The sequence below is a fragment of the Gymnoscopelus braueri genome (assembly GCF_963280865.1).
Source record: "Gymnoscopelus braueri genome assembly, chromosome: 24".
NCBI classification, from domain to species: Eukaryota; Metazoa; Chordata; class Actinopteri; order Myctophiformes; family Myctophidae; genus Gymnoscopelus; species Gymnoscopelus braueri.
The window spans coordinates 26,252,769-26,271,461 of NC_137626.1; the positions used below are offsets into that span (position 1 = coordinate 26,252,769).

General features: G+C 38.9%; 1 protein-coding gene across 1 annotated transcript; it reads right to left on the minus strand.

Annotated features, from left to right (window-relative positions):
• Positions 1-4,728: 4,728 nt before the first annotated feature.
• cbsa (cystathionine beta-synthase a) lies at positions 4,729-18,309 on the minus strand. The gene is made up of 15 exons (XM_080421872.1): positions 18,169-18,309; positions 13,076-13,339; positions 12,558-12,664; positions 10,919-11,053; positions 10,756-10,835; positions 10,102-10,306; positions 9,487-9,578; positions 9,088-9,213; positions 8,624-8,708; positions 8,375-8,480; positions 7,908-7,985; positions 7,472-7,606; positions 7,176-7,284; positions 5,598-5,682; positions 4,729-5,389 (listed from the first exon to the last, which is right to left on the minus strand). Exons 2-15 carry the CDS (start codon positions 13,330-13,332, stop codon positions 5,262-5,264), a joined length of 1,728 nt encoding a protein of 575 aa, XP_080277998.1. The 5' UTR covers positions 13,333-13,339; positions 18,169-18,309; the 3' UTR covers positions 4,729-5,261.
• Between the last annotated feature and the right edge of the window lie 384 nt (positions 18,310-18,693).

Below are 18,693 nucleotides of genomic sequence, written 5' to 3' on the forward strand. Positions count from 1 at the left end.
ATATAAGGGCCATGGTGGGAGAGGAGGCCTGTTTCACCTGCCAACTCACACAATCCAAAAATGTCCTTCAAGTTACATGGCAGAAAATAATCCCAGGAGGAACAGAGGATGTTGCCACCAGTAATAAACGTTTTGGAATCAAGATCAATCCTCCCTTTCAGGGGAAAGTGGAGTTTAAAGAGACAGGACTGCAGAATAGTACCATAGTGGTCAGGAATGTAACCAAAGCAGATGAGGGCTGTTACAGATGTTTATTTAATGCCTACCCTGAAGGGGCCATCTATAAGAAAACCTGTCTCACAGTTTATGGTAAGAAGACTTAGCCGTGTGTGTGTGTGTGTGTGTGTGTGTGTGTGTGTGTGTGTGTGTGTGTGTGTGTGTGTGTGTGTGTGTGTGTGTGTGTGTGTGTGTGTGTGTGTGTGTGTGTGTGTGTGTGTGTGTGTGTGTGTGTGAACAATAGGTACATTTACGAGTTCTTACAAAATGGTTATGTGTTTATTTAATGCCTACCCTGAAGGAGCCATCTATAAGAAAACCTGTCTCACAGGTTATGGTAAGAAGACTTATCCGTGTGTGTCTGTGTGTGTGTCTGTGTGTGTGTGTGTGTGTGTGTGTGTGTGTGCGCGTGTGCGTGCGTGGTGCATGCGTGGTGCGTGCGCGCGCGCGTGTGTGTGTGTGGGTGTGTGAGGAACAATAGGTACATTTACGAGTTCTTACAAAATGGTTAGGGATTTTGGTTCAGGATTAGGTTCAAAATGAATGAAATAAGGATAGTGGTTGGTGAGTGAATGTACAGGAGGCCTATAGAATGTGTAAAATTAAGTGTGTGCATGGTGGGAACAGTTGATTTAATTATTGTTTGTTTTGCAGAACAACCTAAGCCTATATTACGCATCATAAAACCCAACGGCACAGAGCCGATGGTTGTGTCCTGTTCAGCCGTGTCCCGTCCTGCTCCGACAGTAACTCTGGAGGTCCCCAGAGATGTAGGATCTTCAAACTACACCACTGTCCATGTTGCCAACGCTAATGGTACCATCACAGTGACCAGTATTGTCTCATTGGAAAGGTTCTGTAGCAACGGCACGCAGGTTCACTGTGAGGTACGTTACTATTCTGGGGTTGTCAAGCAGGCGTCCAGTGTAATTTATTCTGACAATCAAGCCCCATTTTGTGGTAAGAGATGTTTTCAGTTCTACTATTTGATTTAAGAAAATGTTCATGGTCAAAAACATAGATTGAAGGTTAGTGACCTTCATGGATACTGTATAGGTGATTGTTAGATGGATAGATCAGATGTTTTACTTATTACTCATACTTTCTTTTTCCAGATGTGTTAGAGAAATCTGAAGCATATCAGAGTGTTTTCAGTAAGTTCTTGTTCATCAATGTTGAACCTGAGTGTTTTCTCTGTAAGACATACATGACCATTTCTTATCGTTTCCTCACAGTTATCATTTGTGTTGCTGCTGTCATTGGTGTAATCATCATGATTGGATTAGGATTATTCTTCAGACTACAACAAAAACAAACAAGGTAACAATCTGTAATAAATGTATTTGAATTTCATTTCAGCTGAACAGGAGATAGTCTCTGAACATAGTAGATTGATTACTCTCCAATCAAAGCTGACGGTTGTTTCCTTCCAATTTCTCCTTTAGGTTGACCAATGACCCTGGTATGAAGATGACACCCCAAACAATGATTCAAGAGTAAGACAGTAAAACACCATACCACTTTGTCTGTGTAATATGTGTTTCTGCCCATTATATCTTTAATGTTTGGCACCCTTCCCTTTTCATAATGCAGTATTATTCATTAACCTTATTTCTGGAATAACGGGACACTTATGATATCGTTTTTGACTATTAGAAATATATTATTTTGTTATAAATATCCGACCTCAGGTTGACAAACTAGACATAGCTAATGTTCTGGACACTTTATTTTATATTGTGAAAACATCCATAGACATTCTGAAAAAAACGGTTTGTTTACAAACATTCAAGCATTCTAATGTGGTCTATTGTAATCGCTGTCTGTGCATATGAATAAATGTTTTTTATTTCATTATGTATGCAGGTTTTCATTTCAACTAAGCACTACACCAGCTGATTTGACTAATTACATCTCTACTCTGGTTGATGGTGATCTAATGAGTGAAATCAACAGATGTAGTGTTGTGATGGACTGAAAACTACTTCATCACTAAGTGTCCATCATAGCACATGATCAGACATGGTTGATTATTCACTGCTGTGTACACAGTGATTTACATTCCCTTCTTAACTGCTGACCAGATATTTAAATCTATTCAACTTCTCATGGAAATGGATGAGGTGCATGTGTTTGAATACGTTCTATAAATATTTGAATGTTTCTTTTTCCCTTTCTAGGGAGCCTTTGGTCTCACAAGAGCACTCCACAGAAGACCAAGCCAGTTGAGTACCCAACCACATGACATCTATCCATAAATTCACAAAACCTCTGTGTGTATGTATACACATAATGTATGTATGTATGTATGTAATGTATGTGTGTCTGTCCCAGGCATAACCCGGGCACTGTCCGACCGAACGACTTCAAACTTGGCATGCGTGTCCCAGATGACCTGAGGGTGTACAGTGCCAAGTGGGAATTTGGTCAGACCAACGGTTTCCTAGAAACAAACAAACACGGATATCTGACTTATCTGTGGTCATCGGCTTCCCTGGTTGGCCAACTTGACCTGGATACCAGACGAATCTACCAGTGCAATAAAAGTTTTGTCCAAGATCGTTGTCAACAGATTTCTTCAAAAACATAATTTAATCCTGTCTCACTTCCGGGTTTAAAAAAAGCCAGGAAAGCTATGAAAGCTCTGGTAAGCTTTTATTTTTTGATAAATGCACTAAATAATATTACTATCTGGTGTGTCCCAACCATAACATGTCAACTCCGTCAGTCCTTCAAAATCCAAACTAAAAGAAAAAAAGTGCAATTCTATTAGCATTAATAGAACCTAAGCAACTTTGAAAAATAAATTGTCAACTCACTACGACTGTGCTATGGAATGAAAAAAACAGCATTTTGTCAACTCCGTCAGATGTCAATGCCATTTTATGCAGCTGACACCAAAAAAAAAAAATATATATATAAAAATATATATATTATTTGGTATCAACCTAGATTACTATTCTGAATAGTTTTTCTTTTGTACTGTGGTTTAGATTGCAGTTATTATTCACTTTTACTTCCTGTAAATATTTGAAAATGCATGTTTTGTCATATTGTTGTGATGTATGCATAACACCCTATTGACAATAAGAGAGTAAATCACTTCTATAGACTGATGCAGTGTCAGTCGATGTTTGTTTCTATATTGTATATATATTTTAATGTTTGTTTTTATGGTTTTATGTGGGCCACAGGAAGATAAGTGACTGCGGTAGCAAAAGCTAACAGGGTTCCAAATAAAGAATGATCTGAAACCAGCAGAAAGAGACTATTTATCCTGTGGGAGCAGGATATTCATTTGCCGCCACAGACAGATTCAGACTGCAGTCCCTGCATGCATTTTTCAATGCACTTAGTTTTGGATACATTCAAGATCAATTTATTTCCCTGTACCCCATTAGACACAGATTTTAATTCATTTTGTTCTTTGCATGTTGATGCAGCACTGAACTAGCCTGGTAAACCCCCCCTCCGGAAATCTCATTTGTATTTTAATCAAATACAAATGATATTTCCGGAGGGGGTGTTTACCAGGCTAGCACTGAACATGGTTGAGAGAGACATCTGCACACAACACTACATTTGCTCGATTCAGGACAAAGTGCATATCATCAAAATGAGGCTCCTGTTAAAACTAATGTGAGAATATACACATACAAATATTTTTTGAATATGTTGTTGACCTTAAATCCAAAGCCACTTAGGATGTCAAAATAACCAAGGGCCTGTATTGACTTGTAATCAAAATATAACTCCACTTCTTAGTATTTCTTATGTTAGTTTTCAACTCACATATTCAAGGATGGCAGAGATCATTGTGCAGTTACATTGAATTTATTGGCAAAATTCCAAGTCTTGATTTTCATCAAGAAATATATAATATTCTTTCAGAGCTTATCTCAGATCAGATTGCTCTTCTTGAAAATACTGGCTAGACTTTCCAATATTAATAACTCTGTTCTGTTTTGTTCTGCTCTTTAAATCAATTAACCTCCTCTCTCATTTCAATCTAACCTCCAATAAGTCTTAGTCCTCTTGCATATAAGCATTAGCTCACCTAACTCTCATTATAATACACAGGCATTTTTATTAAAGGTACTGTATGTGATATCTTTCATTAAAAGTATTTTGTTGAAAGTTAAAGCTAAAGATAGTTTGTTATAGAGTGTTTGTTCAGTAAAAGAGAGAGAGATCTCCCTGTCTCCAGCTCTTTAGTAAACAGAAAATACATTTTCAGGTGGGTCCTCAATTTTGACCAATCAGGAGAGCTTCAATTTTAGAGTTTTCCAGTTCCAATTTTGTCTGCTCATTGTTTGTATTTTTTTTAAACACTAGCAATTTCACTTGTTTATCTTGTGTCCTGTATTGGTTCTCCCTCCTGATTGGATCAAATTGGTATTCAAATCAGATTTTGCTTTCTGTTTACTAGAGAGATGGAGAGACCCCTGTTACCAAACAAACATATTTGCAATATAGCAATGATTACTATTGGAATATAGAGCTATGTAACACTTATTTGAAATAATAAAACAAAATAATTACAATAATAATATCAATCACAAACATAATAAATCTCACTTAATAAATTAAGTGAGATTAATTAATACATTATTCCCACTCTTACATTAGTCATAGGCTAAATATTGGTATAACAGAGCAAACAACCCATTTCCAATGTTGCATTATTGCATAAGTGACAAAGAAGAGTTAACACTCAAATAAAAAGATAAGAGCAATGCAGTAGTGTTTTTAAGAATCTAAGTGCTCTAGTACGAAAGTAAGACTTTCTAAAAAAAAAGGTTAGAAAATAGAAAACATTTGCTCAACATTGAGTCATCACATCGTCAATTAATTAAGCAGTGTAACATACGGTAGGTAAATATCCCTTTTACACCAGGACATCAAACATCTAAATATTTCTTGGAAAAAGAGATCAATCAAAACGTTTTTTCGTTTTTTTTTCATCATGGTACCTTTGGCACAACTTCCATGTGTGTTTGTGTGCTTGCACAAATACGCTTATTTAGTGTTTTATGTTGGACAGGTCAAAAGTCCTCACACTCGGATACAAACCTCTCTCTCTTCTCCCTCGCTGTGACGAAGTTGAGCAGGTCGATGGCGGTCACCACGCCAAACACCATTTGCTTCAGACTGGGAGAGCCGTCCGTCAAGTCTGGTAGAACGATAGGCACAGAAAGATAAGTACGATGGAGGGATAAAGAAGCAGATGTATAGACACATTCCTGTCCTTCCTGCCGTAATAAGCCTCTGTGAATGATTTGGGTCGATAATGATTTTATTTCCAGACTTTTCTCATTCATCTTTCTGTTATCTAACTGTGTCTTTGAATGTGTTTACGTTGTGTGTGCATGTGTACATACACTGGATCTGCTCATGTACCACCAAGGCAAAGTGGTCAGTCTCCAGGATGCGGGACAGTTTCCCCAGGTGGTCGTTAAGACGGATCTGAGGGGGAGGGAGGTAAGATGAATGAAGATCATCACGTCTTCAGCAACACACAGGTAAATCCTCAGTGAGTGTAAAAAGTATATGTAACTAGAAAAAGTGCTCCTCGGAGCACAGGTTTCCGCCAGGTCAGGTAGGTTATTGTGGCCTCCTGGTGGCGCTATAATAGGCCAATATGAAAAGGTAGGCATGTCTTCTTAGGCCTTCTACGGCAATCGGACACTGCATTCATGATTTGAGGCATTTTGTTCAAAACAATTGTTTTGCTAAATTAGACCTGCTGGTGGCGCTATAACAGGCCAATGTTAAAAGGGTGGCATTTGCTCCTCAACATAGTGTGAATGTGCGTGCAAAGTTTGACTGCAATCGGATGCTGCGTTCATGATTTGCGGCATTTTGTTCAAAACAAGCCACTACTGCAAACTTTAGATGTAAATCTTAGCCAATCAGGATGGAATATGAAAAATCAAACACATCCGTCTTGATCATATGACTATAGAGATCATGTGTACCGATTTGCGTGAAATGTGGATAAAATCGGAAGGAGTAATATGAAAAAAAATGTTTTACATAAGTCGGCCACCTGGTGGCGCTATAAAAGGCAGATGTGAAATATGCAGGGCAAGGGTTTTTCCTTGACCTCTAGGGAGTGCGCTTACAAAGTTTTACACAGATCGGTGCAGTTATAGGTAAAAACACGAATCGGCCTGTTATAGCGCCACCATGAGGCTGATTTGAAAATTTTCAATTGGCATTTCTTCCTGGCATAGTGGAAATGTACGTGCAAAATTTCAAGGTAATTGCACGCTGTGTTCATGATTTGAGGCATTTTGTTCAAAACGGAGCACTCCTGCAAACTTTGGAAGACATTTTAGCCAATCAGGATCGAATATGAAAAATCTGAAAGACACGTTTCGTTTAATGACTATAGAGATACTGTGTACCGATTCAACAAAACATACTCTCTCGCCATGCCTTTCGGCCTGGCGGAGACAATAATTATACAGTATGTAATACATTTACAATGAGGATTTTTCTATGTAGATGTATTAAGGTGTGGCCAGACAAACACAGAAGTTTGTTTTAAGGATACGTCACCCCTCATTTTATGTCTGATCACAATTGGAAAATGAAACCATTCAATAGCTGCCCCATGTAAAAATGCAAACCAACCTTCCGTAAAAAGACAAACAACTCTCTATTTTCTCCAACATCTGACAACGTATCCATCTCATAAAGAATATGTCGTCTCAGTCTGTTTTTGAACAGATATATGATCTCTGTGTGCCTGCCCCCTAAGGCTGAGCAGTTAATTAACATGCAGGAGGTGGTTATCTTTACAGTATGTATGGCATTCATCAAAATTGCAGTGTGATTTGTTTTCTCCCCCCAGATGGTGCAATAATAAGCCTCTGATACGTTATATCTCAGGCATATTTCATTAGATTTCACAGTCAGCAGCGACAGTGAAGTGGTAGGGGTCAATGTCTGACCTGTTTGAATTGCTTGTAGAGAACCTTGCTGACGGGATCTGATGGCATCACCTTCCCAGCCAGGACAGACGCCAACATGTTTCCTAAGGTCACCATCCCAAGGATCAGCCTACACATATGCACACACCACACACCAGTCTTCTTAATACATGACCTACCAACACATTTTGGTACTGTGTCCCAGATAAGTAAAAAGTGTCCTTTCTCTCGCATCCCTCTCTTACTCTCACTTATAACCTCTCACACTCTTTCACTTTCTCACATTATTACTTCCCCTCCCTCTCCCTCTCTCTCACCCTGCCACATCGACAACAGGAGCCTGGTCGAAGGCTTTCTCCTTGAGGATTTTGATGGTCTTCTGACAGGTGACGGTGGGCAGAACGGTGAGGGGGGCCGACATGCTTAAACCCTGCAGCTTCAGGTTCCACCACCTGAGGGGGAGACACAATTAACCACATGAACCCTAGCATCCCTATCCTGGGGCTAACATTCAGTGAAAACTGCTATTTTTGGGGAAAACGGGAGGGGGCCTAATATAGAGCCCTTGGGAATCTGGAAAGAGCCCTTGGGAATCCGGTCAACTAAGTATAGGGTTTAACCACTTGTTTTTGCCGAATGTTAGCCCAAGAATAAGGACGTTAGACAACAGTCTGGCCACGCGAGACTAGGGTTGAAGTGGTTAAGAACAGGATATGCGTCAGTCACTCTCACTATCAATGTAGATGTACCCACCAGGGTTTGGTCACCATTATGTCCTCCTCCCTTAGAAATCCCTTCTGGAACATCCACTTGTCACTCAGAAACTTGGACCTAGATAGACAGAGAGGGCGAAGAGCTTAGCGTGACCCTATATTCTATTTACATTTACACAGGGAGCCAGGAAGGAATTAAAAACTAAATGCTGCCAGTGCCAACTGAAGAGAAGATTCTGCAATAATTAGAGTGGCCAGTAGGGGTCACTCTGTGTCTATATCATATCATACTATCCAAAATAATATGACTATAAAATTATGACACCTCTGCTCTGTCCTTCTGTCTGTCGTTTTGTCCTCATCCATTTGTCTCCCCAGTGGGTTGACCAGTTGACCAGTCATTTTCCATTTTCCAACATTTACTGTGACTGTTTACTGTTTGACATTATGACTTCTTGTGATTTTTATATAGCTGCATTAGAAAGGGGCTGTGTTGTCGTTTCTTACATGTAGTTACGGATGGAGTCTGGCAGGATGACCACACAGCGCTGACCCTCCTTCAGCTCTTCGGCCATTCTCACAGCTGCTGCCATAGCTGTCCCCGAACTGCCACCTGACCACACACACACACACCAAAATTATAAAGTTATTGATGAGACAAAGTTAAGAGATTAGCAAGGTCTTTGTGTAGATGTAGTAAAACATAAGTGCAGTGTAGGTTACTCTCTGAGCCTTGTAAAATGTGAACGTACGTACCACACAGAAGGCCCTCGTCTCTTATCAGCATACGAGACATGTTGAAGGAGTCCTCATCGTTGGACTTGTACCAGGTGTCCACTACCTAGAGAATCACAACAGTGGATGAAAGATCCTTATTCTTATTATGTTATGTAGCAGTAAGGTATGCTAATAACCATTAATCAAGGTTGAAATGATAAAAATGTCTTTTTATGTCAGATGTTTAACAGTTCAACGGTATTCAGTAGTTGTTTCTGTTGTTGTTGTTTATACATCGTCTCTTACAGATCTGCTACTTTTGATCATTTTGTGTGACACTGTAGTATGATCAAGTAGGAAGTTAATTCACGAAAAAACACAAAAAGTTAAACATATGGAGATTTCTGCCCGACAGCAAATGACTTAGATTAGACTTTTGCACACTGTGTTCATTGAAGCAATGTTTTTTCGGTCGATACTGTTCATCCCTGGCTGACGCTCACCGATCTGTCCAGCACGGTGGGGACAAAATCATAGCCAATGCCCTCCACTTCATACTGGGTTTGATCGGTTCTGTTCAGCTCCTCAGGTTCAGCCAGGATGGAGCCCTCAGGGTCCACACCAATAATCTGGACACAACACACAACCATTGCTCAACAATGATATATCATAGAAAAGAGTTACATAGTCAGGACTTCAATTCCCATAATCCCATGTCCCTTTGCACACATCACATCATGATGAGAAATTAAAAAGATACTACGGTCTTGCCCTTCCTAGTCTACTGATTTATGCATTGATAGATAAGACTGGCTGCCAACCAACTTCAAACATACTGTACTCTCTCCTCTTTAAAACCTTGTCTTGGTTACTGGGTATTGCTTTCCGTTTACATTTCAAACCTTTATGTTGGGGCATCTTTCCTTCAATTTTCGGGCGATTCCAGTGATTGTACCCCCTGTGCCAGCACTTGCCACCAGCATGTCCACTTTACCTGGGTTTGGAGGGTAAAAGGGTAGGTACATTTGCGTTAGCTCACATTGTGTAGCTACCTCCAGTAAATGCAATACATCACTGTCTTTTAGATTTTTAAAAGAGTGATGTAAAGGTCAAAGGTCAAGGTCACAGTCCAGAGGCAGAGAACAATAGATGTTAGTGTGAGCAGCGTTTTACTCTGAATTTATTTAATTTTAATTTCTTTCACACTGGGATCACAATTGTCTATTGACATTAAATCAGCACTCACATGTATTGAAGAACACGTTATTCCTCTATTAACGTTATTCTTTGTTTGTGACCAAAAAATATCTTGTGGCAGTGGTACCACTACTTATAACCAAAGACACCTGCCAACACCAATGTTTGCTGTATGTGTGGACCTTTAGACTCCAATTGAGTCTAAATTGACTATAATTGAGTCTAATCAGTCTAATGAGTGAAAGCCACGCTGTGTGGTTCCATCCAGAGAGACAACGAACACTAACCACTACCTCCTATCATAAAAAACTCATTCTCACCATCACACTGCTCCAGAATCTCTTCAGCCGTGGTGTCATAGTGCGCCAGGGGGTTGCTTGGGTTACGATACTGGTCCAAGATGTGTGAGTTGGGTATTTCATTCTTCAGTCGCCAGGCCACGCCCACATGAGACTCAGGCGAATCAAAACGAGCGCTGGTGGGGGTTCGGACAATCTCAGCTCCGAGGGCTCTCAAGACATCAACCTGTGCAAGGATAAAACAAACAAACAGAAATCAAAGGTTGTCTGTTAAAATAACTGATTCCTAGGTTTCCTACTAAACCATAAAACCTAAAATAGGCTCCACTTGTTGCACACACGTTTTCAGATAACCTTTCTGTTGCAGAGTTTAAGGGTCCAGAAGACAACAGGTTTCTTTACGCAAGGTGAGGCAAGGCAAGTGTATTGGTATGGCACATTTCAACAACAAGGCAATGCAAAGTGCTTTACACAAAACATTATGCATTAAGACTGATCATTAAGACACAAAATAAATAAATTATAAAAGTACATTTAAATACAATAAAAAAAAAATAGGAAGTTAAAACAAAATAGAAAGATAAGAACATTTTATTACAGTGCAGAAGGGAAAAAAAAGTCATGTTTGATTTAAAAGATCATTAATGGGTATTGTAGCCTTGGTGGAGAACTCACCTTCTCCATACTCATTTTCTCAGGCATGACAATGATACAGCGATAGCCTTTCACAGCCGCAGCCAGAGCCAATCCAATACCTAAAACGAACAGAGTGTGCTGTGGATTTACAGACGTCTTCACACAATCACCTTTCTATTCGCCTATACAAACAGTTTATCACCTGTGTTTCCTGACGTGGGCTCTATAATGGTGTCTCCAGGTTTCAGTAAACCGGCTCTCTCAGCATCCTCCACCATCCTTAGACTGATTCTGTCTTTTACACTGCCGCCAGCATTAAAGTACTCACATTTGGCCACTGCACACACAGAAGAATACAAAATGATTTTATTGGTTGTTTAACCAAAAAAAGATCAGAAAATGCATCGGAAATATTTCACATCGAACTATTCCTTTGGTAATGCGTCATTCATACAGGTTGGTTTTTATTCGTAATGAAAAATCTTCTTTTGAAAATAAATAACTATAGCTTTATCGCCACATAATATTCGCGTACTGTGTGGGTGGACTCATGACACAAACAGCTGTTTGAATTAATGCAAGTTAATCAAATAAATATTTAAAAAATAAACGCTCCCAGTGTGAAAGGACCTTAATCCTTAACAGCCACCCTAACCAACCAGTAGGAGTAGTGCAGTGACAAGGACATGATCCATCAGATGCTTCCAGTGGTGGAAAAAGTACTCAAATTCCTTACTTAAGTAAAAGTATCAATACTGCAATATAGAAATACTCCATTACAAGTAAAAGTCCAGAATTAAAGATTTACTTGAGTAAAAGTACAAAAGTATTGGCATCAAAATGTACTTAAAGTACCAAAAGTAAAAGTACAAAAATATTTGAAAATCTACAAGCTACAAGCTACAATCTACATCTACAAGCTCACAACGCGTCGCGATGCGACGCGTTGTGAGCATGTAGATCGGCTATTTTCAAATAGCATTGGTATAAAATAGGGCTAAAGTGGTTAATGTATGTTTTATAATGTAATAATTTATATCTGGAAAGTAACTAGTAACTAAAGTTTTCAAATTATTGTATTGGAGTAAAAGTACAATATGTGCCTCTGAGATGTAGTGGAGTAAAAGTAAAAGTACTGAAAACTGGAAATACTCCAGTAAAGTAAAAGTACCTCAAAATTGTACTTAAGTACAGTACTTGAGTAAATGTACTTAGATACTTTACACCACTGGATGCTTCCCACCTGTGAACACTGCCAATTGTGTTTGTTGGAGCATCCAGCTAAGCTGGATGCACTGCAGACAGGAATTGAACCTGGGTATCTGTGGTGGTACGCTGCCCAGATGCCCCATACAGAATATTTTGTTACAATTTTAAGATTTGTGCTTAAAACCATTCGTATACAAGTGAAAGGTGTTGGCATTCACTGCCTACAGTTTTTCTCTTTTCCCCCTTTTTTTCTACTCTGTACATGTGTTTTATATTTGTTGATGATATTGTATTTTGGAGTTTTATGCTGATGAATTGAATACATAGGACCACAATGGAAACAAGTCCTTTTAGCTCAAATGTCTGACTGTACCTCGTGCTGTTACGTTTCTGTCTAATAAAGTATTCAATCAATCAATTCTGAAAAGAAAAGAGATTCCCTTATTCATTTTTGAAATATTGACTAGAAACAAGTCATCAAAATCCCACCTCACTGACTCCCAAATGTATGACTCTCTGCTGGAACACCGTCTTCCCCCACTATCTTTATTTACATAATGGCTTATTTATTTCCCCTCTAGAGTTTCTTTGTCAGACTATCTTATACAGGGTCAAGTCAGTAAGTAACTTACATATTTCACATTTGAGGCCAAAGGCTTGGGGAATCTTGTTGATGCGTACCAAAGGAGTATCTCCAATTCTACGCAGGATGTTGGGAAGAATGTTTGTTGCAGGAGGTCTGTGAAGAAGAGTAGATCATCCTGTAAGTTTCAAGCCACATACTGCAGGTATTGTAGCTTTCAGATTGATTTATTGTCATAAGGATATTACCCCTATGTGTCCCCCTCACATAGGGATTTGTAAACATTTATTTACTTGTTTTGTTTGTTTAATAATCTACATTGAGATGTACAATTGTACGTGTGAAATGTTTGTACATAAATATGAATAATATTGCAACGTTCCTTTTAAGGCCACATGCCATCTAAAAATGCAATAGCTTTCAATGATTTGCTAGCCATCAGGAATAAAACCATTGAAATGATTGGCTAGCTACTTGCCAATGTGGCTGGTGGAATGGACAGTCTTGCCTGCTACCTGCTGAAATGTACTGACATTTGGCTGGTGGCTAATGTTAATCTTCTCTTACTTGGGTGGCTGAGAGTGGGGGGAGCCAGTGTTTGGCCCCCCCAGCCTCCATGTACAGCGGCTGGGCAGGTCAGGGCGGATCCACTTCCTCTCCCCAGCGGCTCCGTTGAGCTGAATGGGTCCATCTGCCTCTTCGCTCTCCTCCAAGTCAGTCAGCTTGTCCAGCCCTTTCAGAGGGAGCACGCTCTCCCTCAGCTTGCCGTGAGGGCACACGGGGCCCTTGACGCCGGCTTCTTTGGAGGGGGGGGCAGCAGGCATGGCTCACCTGGGCACAGGCAGAGGTGAATGGTCAACTGTTTTGACCTCGTGAAAGAAGCACAAGCTTTTACAGTCTGGTGTCATTCAATGTCACGTAGCAAAACACACTGCAAAATACAGTGTTTACTCTGTGAGTGTACAAATAGACCTGTAACCATCAGACTAATAAACTAATCAAACCAACTTTTCCTCACAGATATTGATTGGCAGTTGGCACCAAATATTTCTGATAAACGTTTTATCAGAAATTTTTATCACGTCTGTGATCAATCATTCCACAATCCACGTGTCTATACTGTTGCACTCCCTAAAAAAAGAATCAATTTATCAGCAGAACTTTTCGTGTTTTTGTCTCACGTGTGCAAGTTTCTCCTTTAAACATCTGTTTTATCATTTCTATGGGCAAATCAACAAACCTGAAGTGTTACAGTCATCTGAGGCCATCTAGGCAGTGCTCAGACCACGTTGTGTACACACACTCCACTCCCACCCTGAGTCCTTGACCACTGCCCTACTGCTCACACCACACTTCAGACGGACAACGGTTATAAAATGTGATTTGGGCAAAACAAAAAGGCGGATAAGAGTATCTCTGCTGCTATTCTCTATCAGTCAAAAAAGTAAATGGAATGTTGGCTTATTTCACTTTATACCACAGTTAACTATGTTGTTACATATACTGCACACTACACATGTAATATTTAGAAGTAGGACCCATGCACACAGCACCTTCAAAGCACCGCAAAGTGTGCAATGTTTATTGTGAGATGTAACAAACTGCCCACTAACATTTGAGTAACTTTTAATTCAAAGATGTCAAATTAAAAATCCTTTCGACTGAAATAAACTGAAATATATATTTTGCGGCACAGTAAATAAAAACTAGGTTCTTGTTACTTCCGATTGAAATCTGAATGACTGACAAGGCCAGTTTCCAAGAACATGGCGGTAAATACTAGTAATAACTGTTGTTGACGACATACTTAGACTCTGTCCATATGTCTGCCCGCACCCTCAGTGACCTTGACCTCAACGTCACTCAACCTATTAATAGTTAACCGATATTGTTTTCGTCTCCCTAGGCAAAGGCTCCATCATGACACCCTCTGTGACTCAGACTACCCTTCCTTCACTAATGCAGTGTACACTTAGTGGCAGCTGCTCAAATGGGCCCCTCACTCGGCCCTCTTTGAAATACACACAAATAACAAAGTTTGTATGATTGGGTCACATTTGCTTTCTTGTGCTCACAGTTTAGTGTGTGGAAAGAAAGGGTTTGTAAAGGTATATAAATATTACCATGTACAGTAACCTACAACTGATCTTGTGCTGTATGGTTACAGTTGGGTACAACTTCTGTAGCAATATGGGTGGAGTGTGAGGTCCCTCATAAGGGTCAAAGGAGGCAATATGATCCTCAAGGGAATAGAGTGTAGGCTAAATATGGTAGTGCAGAAAAAAGTCCTCTGTGTTCATTTAACTCTTAACAAATGTAACCATGTGGACACGTAAGCCGTAAAGGTCCACTGTCCACAAACATGGTTACAGTTCGACGTGAAAACTGTGCACAAGACTACCATTCCAAGTAGCTGTGACCAAAGTTTGCGGGCCATGGGTACTTTGGGTAGGCAACCCGGTTTGGCGGGTTGCCTACCCATGTCAAACCGGGTTGCCTACCCATGTGTGCTCGGAGTGCTCCGAGGAGCACACTTTTCTAGTCACACTCTCAGTTATAAATGAATAAAGAAACACTTAACTTGGTAGAGACCCATGAGTTTAAATACGTTTCAACACCTGGATCTCAACAAAAAAAATATTTTATTTATTCAGACTCAGTGACAGACTCAGAGAGTGACAGACTGTCACTCTCACACTCGTGACATAGGGCCAGGCCAAACATTCACGGCTCATAAGTGCCATCTGTCACCACCTTTATGGTTAAAAAAATTATATATAAAATATTCTGTAAACAGAACACCAAACCCATTGATCTTGCAATGTAATTTATGCACCTCGTGGTACTTTATGTACACACAAAGCCGTACTTTATTTACGGCTTACGTGTCCACTTTATGCATGCACCTCGTGGTACTTTATGTACACACAAAGCCGTACTTTATTTACGGCTTACGTGTCCACTTTATGCATGCACCTCGTGGTACTTTAGCACCTCAAAGGCATTAAAAAACTAAACTGCAGACCCCTGCTCATTATGCTAGGGTGGGATGGCTCAGGGTAGAGGACAACTTGCAATGGGCCTGGTCTACAAGATACACTACACCACAAAGACACCCATGTACCTGTCAGACTACTTCAATAGTGTAAAAGACACACACAGTCACAACATCACTGATCTCACTGAACCCAGTTTTGGCACAAAAATTGGATCAAATTCGTTCTACTGTTATGCCACCAAAATGTGGAATGCCCTACCAACAGTCATAAAAAAGTGTGACTCCTTCAAAACCGCTCTAAAAGAGCACTTACAGGTGGCTGCAATTTGTAACTGGCCCCTGTAAAAAGCTAAAAGTCTAAGCTTATCACAGGAAATGACCCCCCCCACCCCTCAACTGTTTACTGTACATATCTTTCTTTTTTATTTGTACTCGTACATATGATGTTTTTGCATATTATTGTTTGTCTTTAAAGGAATATTTAACTTTCAAATAAAATAAACATAAAAAATATACCTATATAAAAAAGTGAATGAAAAAAGTAATCACGGCCCCCTCACGCATTAGAAGGACATTCTAATGCGTGAGGGGACTGTGATTTTTCCATTACTTTTTTCATTTATTTTTTTAATGTTTATTTTATTTGAAAGTGAAATATCCCTTTAAATGTCTCGATTAATTGAATACACAGAACCTCAATGGAAACAAGCCCTGGGCTTATTATTTGGTTGTCCTTTTAGCATTATTTTGTGTAAATCTGTGCCACCATGCCTTTTTTTTTGCAAACTGTTCATAAAGTCTTCTTCAATCAATCAATCAATGTATGGACAACAATCAATGCATAGAGCCTATGCCATGTAGTAGGCTACAGTATGTACAGTGGTGGAAAAAAGTACTCACATTTTGTACTTGAGTAAAAATACCAATAGCACAACGTAAGTACTGAAAGTAAAAGTTCTCATTATGCAAAATGTCCCATTCCACAAGTTTCCAAATGTATAAAAATGCTTCGAAAATAGCCTAAGTAGTCCTAAACATAGGGCTGAAGTGGCTAATGAATGTTTTGTAATAATAATCCAAATCTACAAGTAGTGGAGTAAAAGTACAAAAATGTAAACACTCCAGTAAACAAAAAAATCCTCAAAAGTGCACTTAAGTACAGTACTTGGTTACTTTACACCACTGGCTATGTATGTACAGCAACAGCCTCAGCGTTGTGGACAATAGATATTCATTCATCCATCCATAACAAATAGCTGGTGAAATTATGAACAGCAGGAATCCGCACGGAAAAGCAAACCTCTGCAAACCCATGGGAACGAACGGGCAGTGGTGTAAAGTAACTAAGTACATTTACTCAAGTACTGTACCATTTTGATGCATTTTCACATTTACTGGAGTATTTCCAATTTTAAGTACTTTAACTTCTACACCACTACATCTCAGAGGAAAATATTGTACTTTTACTCCACAATTATTTGAAAACTTTAGTTACAAAAGTTACTTTGTAGATTTGAATTATTACAAAACAAACATTAACCACTTCAACCCTATATACATTTCGGCCATTTGAAAATATTTGTATGCATTTAAAAACTTGCCTAACCCAAACCCTCTGCATAATGAGTACTTTCTACTTATGGTAGGCTACTTTACCTACATTGTGATACCAATACTTTAATACTTCCAGACGTTTACTTGTAATAGAGTATTTATACTTTTACTTAAGTAAAAACAAAAGAGTACTTTTTCCACCATTGCGAACGGGAGGGGTGGCCGGCTTGTTCTTTAAAAATAACAATCACCAAAACACCAATCTGGGAAATCATTTAATAAAAAAAAATATTACCAAATCACCGACAGTATATAGACTATAAGACTACTTATACAGTATTACTTGTTTCTTTACCCTGCTATGCATAACATCTGAACTTGATACTGGACTATATATTTTATACCTTAATTAAGTTGTACTGTATTGGTTTTCGCTTTAAAAATGCCCTTTATTCCTACCAAATAGCAATTAATTCACCAACATACAATGATTAAGACTGGATGGGCGAAAGAGTTATCAAGACAAGTGCAAACTTGTTAAAACTAAAACAATTCGATGTTTCTATGGATAGCAGAGCAACATAATTTGTAAAATCCTCGCTTTTAGAAATGGCACAATTTGGTTAAAATGGATGAATTCTCTGCATTCTCGTCAAAATCAGGATGCTTTTAATTGACTTAAATGACCATTTTTAAAAACAATTTAATAATTTAACTAGGTCTGTCACAATTATTACATAATCGTCTAATCGCTATTATTTAGCATTCATACTCATAATGGTTTCATTTCGGAAGAAAAGTGGAAGTAGATCTACAAGCTCACAACACCTTGCATTGTGAGCTTGTAGATCGTCTATTTCCACTAGTCTTTTTTTTTTAAAGTACAAAAATGTTAAATATGTCAGTCATTTCTTTGTATATTTAGGTTATTTGTAATATCTGCCCTGTGTAACTTAAAAGCCTAAAAGCCTAAACAGAAGTGTAATTTTTATCCATGTCCCAGTGTTCAACGAAACAATTAGATAATTAATCACAAATATTTGTGTGACAATTAATCATCACGTAAAACATCATCGTGACAGCCCTAAACTTAAGGATCGCCACTCACCTATCAATAGACGCTAATGTTCCCAAACGGTGGAATAACGATGTCTAGAAAATGTGGCAACTTATAACGTGTCCTGAGTTTTTACAGCGCACTCAATGGACAGTGGTCTCATTGGCTGAAGCGAGGGCGTCCATTAGTCCTCCTCAACCAATCAAAACGTTGCATTGATGTCGTTTTGGGGAAAACAAATGCATAAACGTTAACCACTTCAACCCCATATGGGTAACTGACTGGAGTCCCTCAGGGCTCAATACCAGTCTTTTCCATTTTTCATTTTAGAGCTTGTCGATCTGCTATTTTCAGCGAAAGCTTTCCCCACAATACCGATGATGGGGTTTAAGTGGTTAAAAGTAAGAGTTAATTTACATTAAAACATATCCAATAAGGCATTTAAAAGTTAAATCAACAATTTTCATCGTAAATAATAATAATAATCCAATATTCCATAGGCTTTAATGGCTTTTAAGAATTGTAGAGATCAGTTAATCGAAGTACTGTATATAAAAACATGCACAAAAGAAAAAA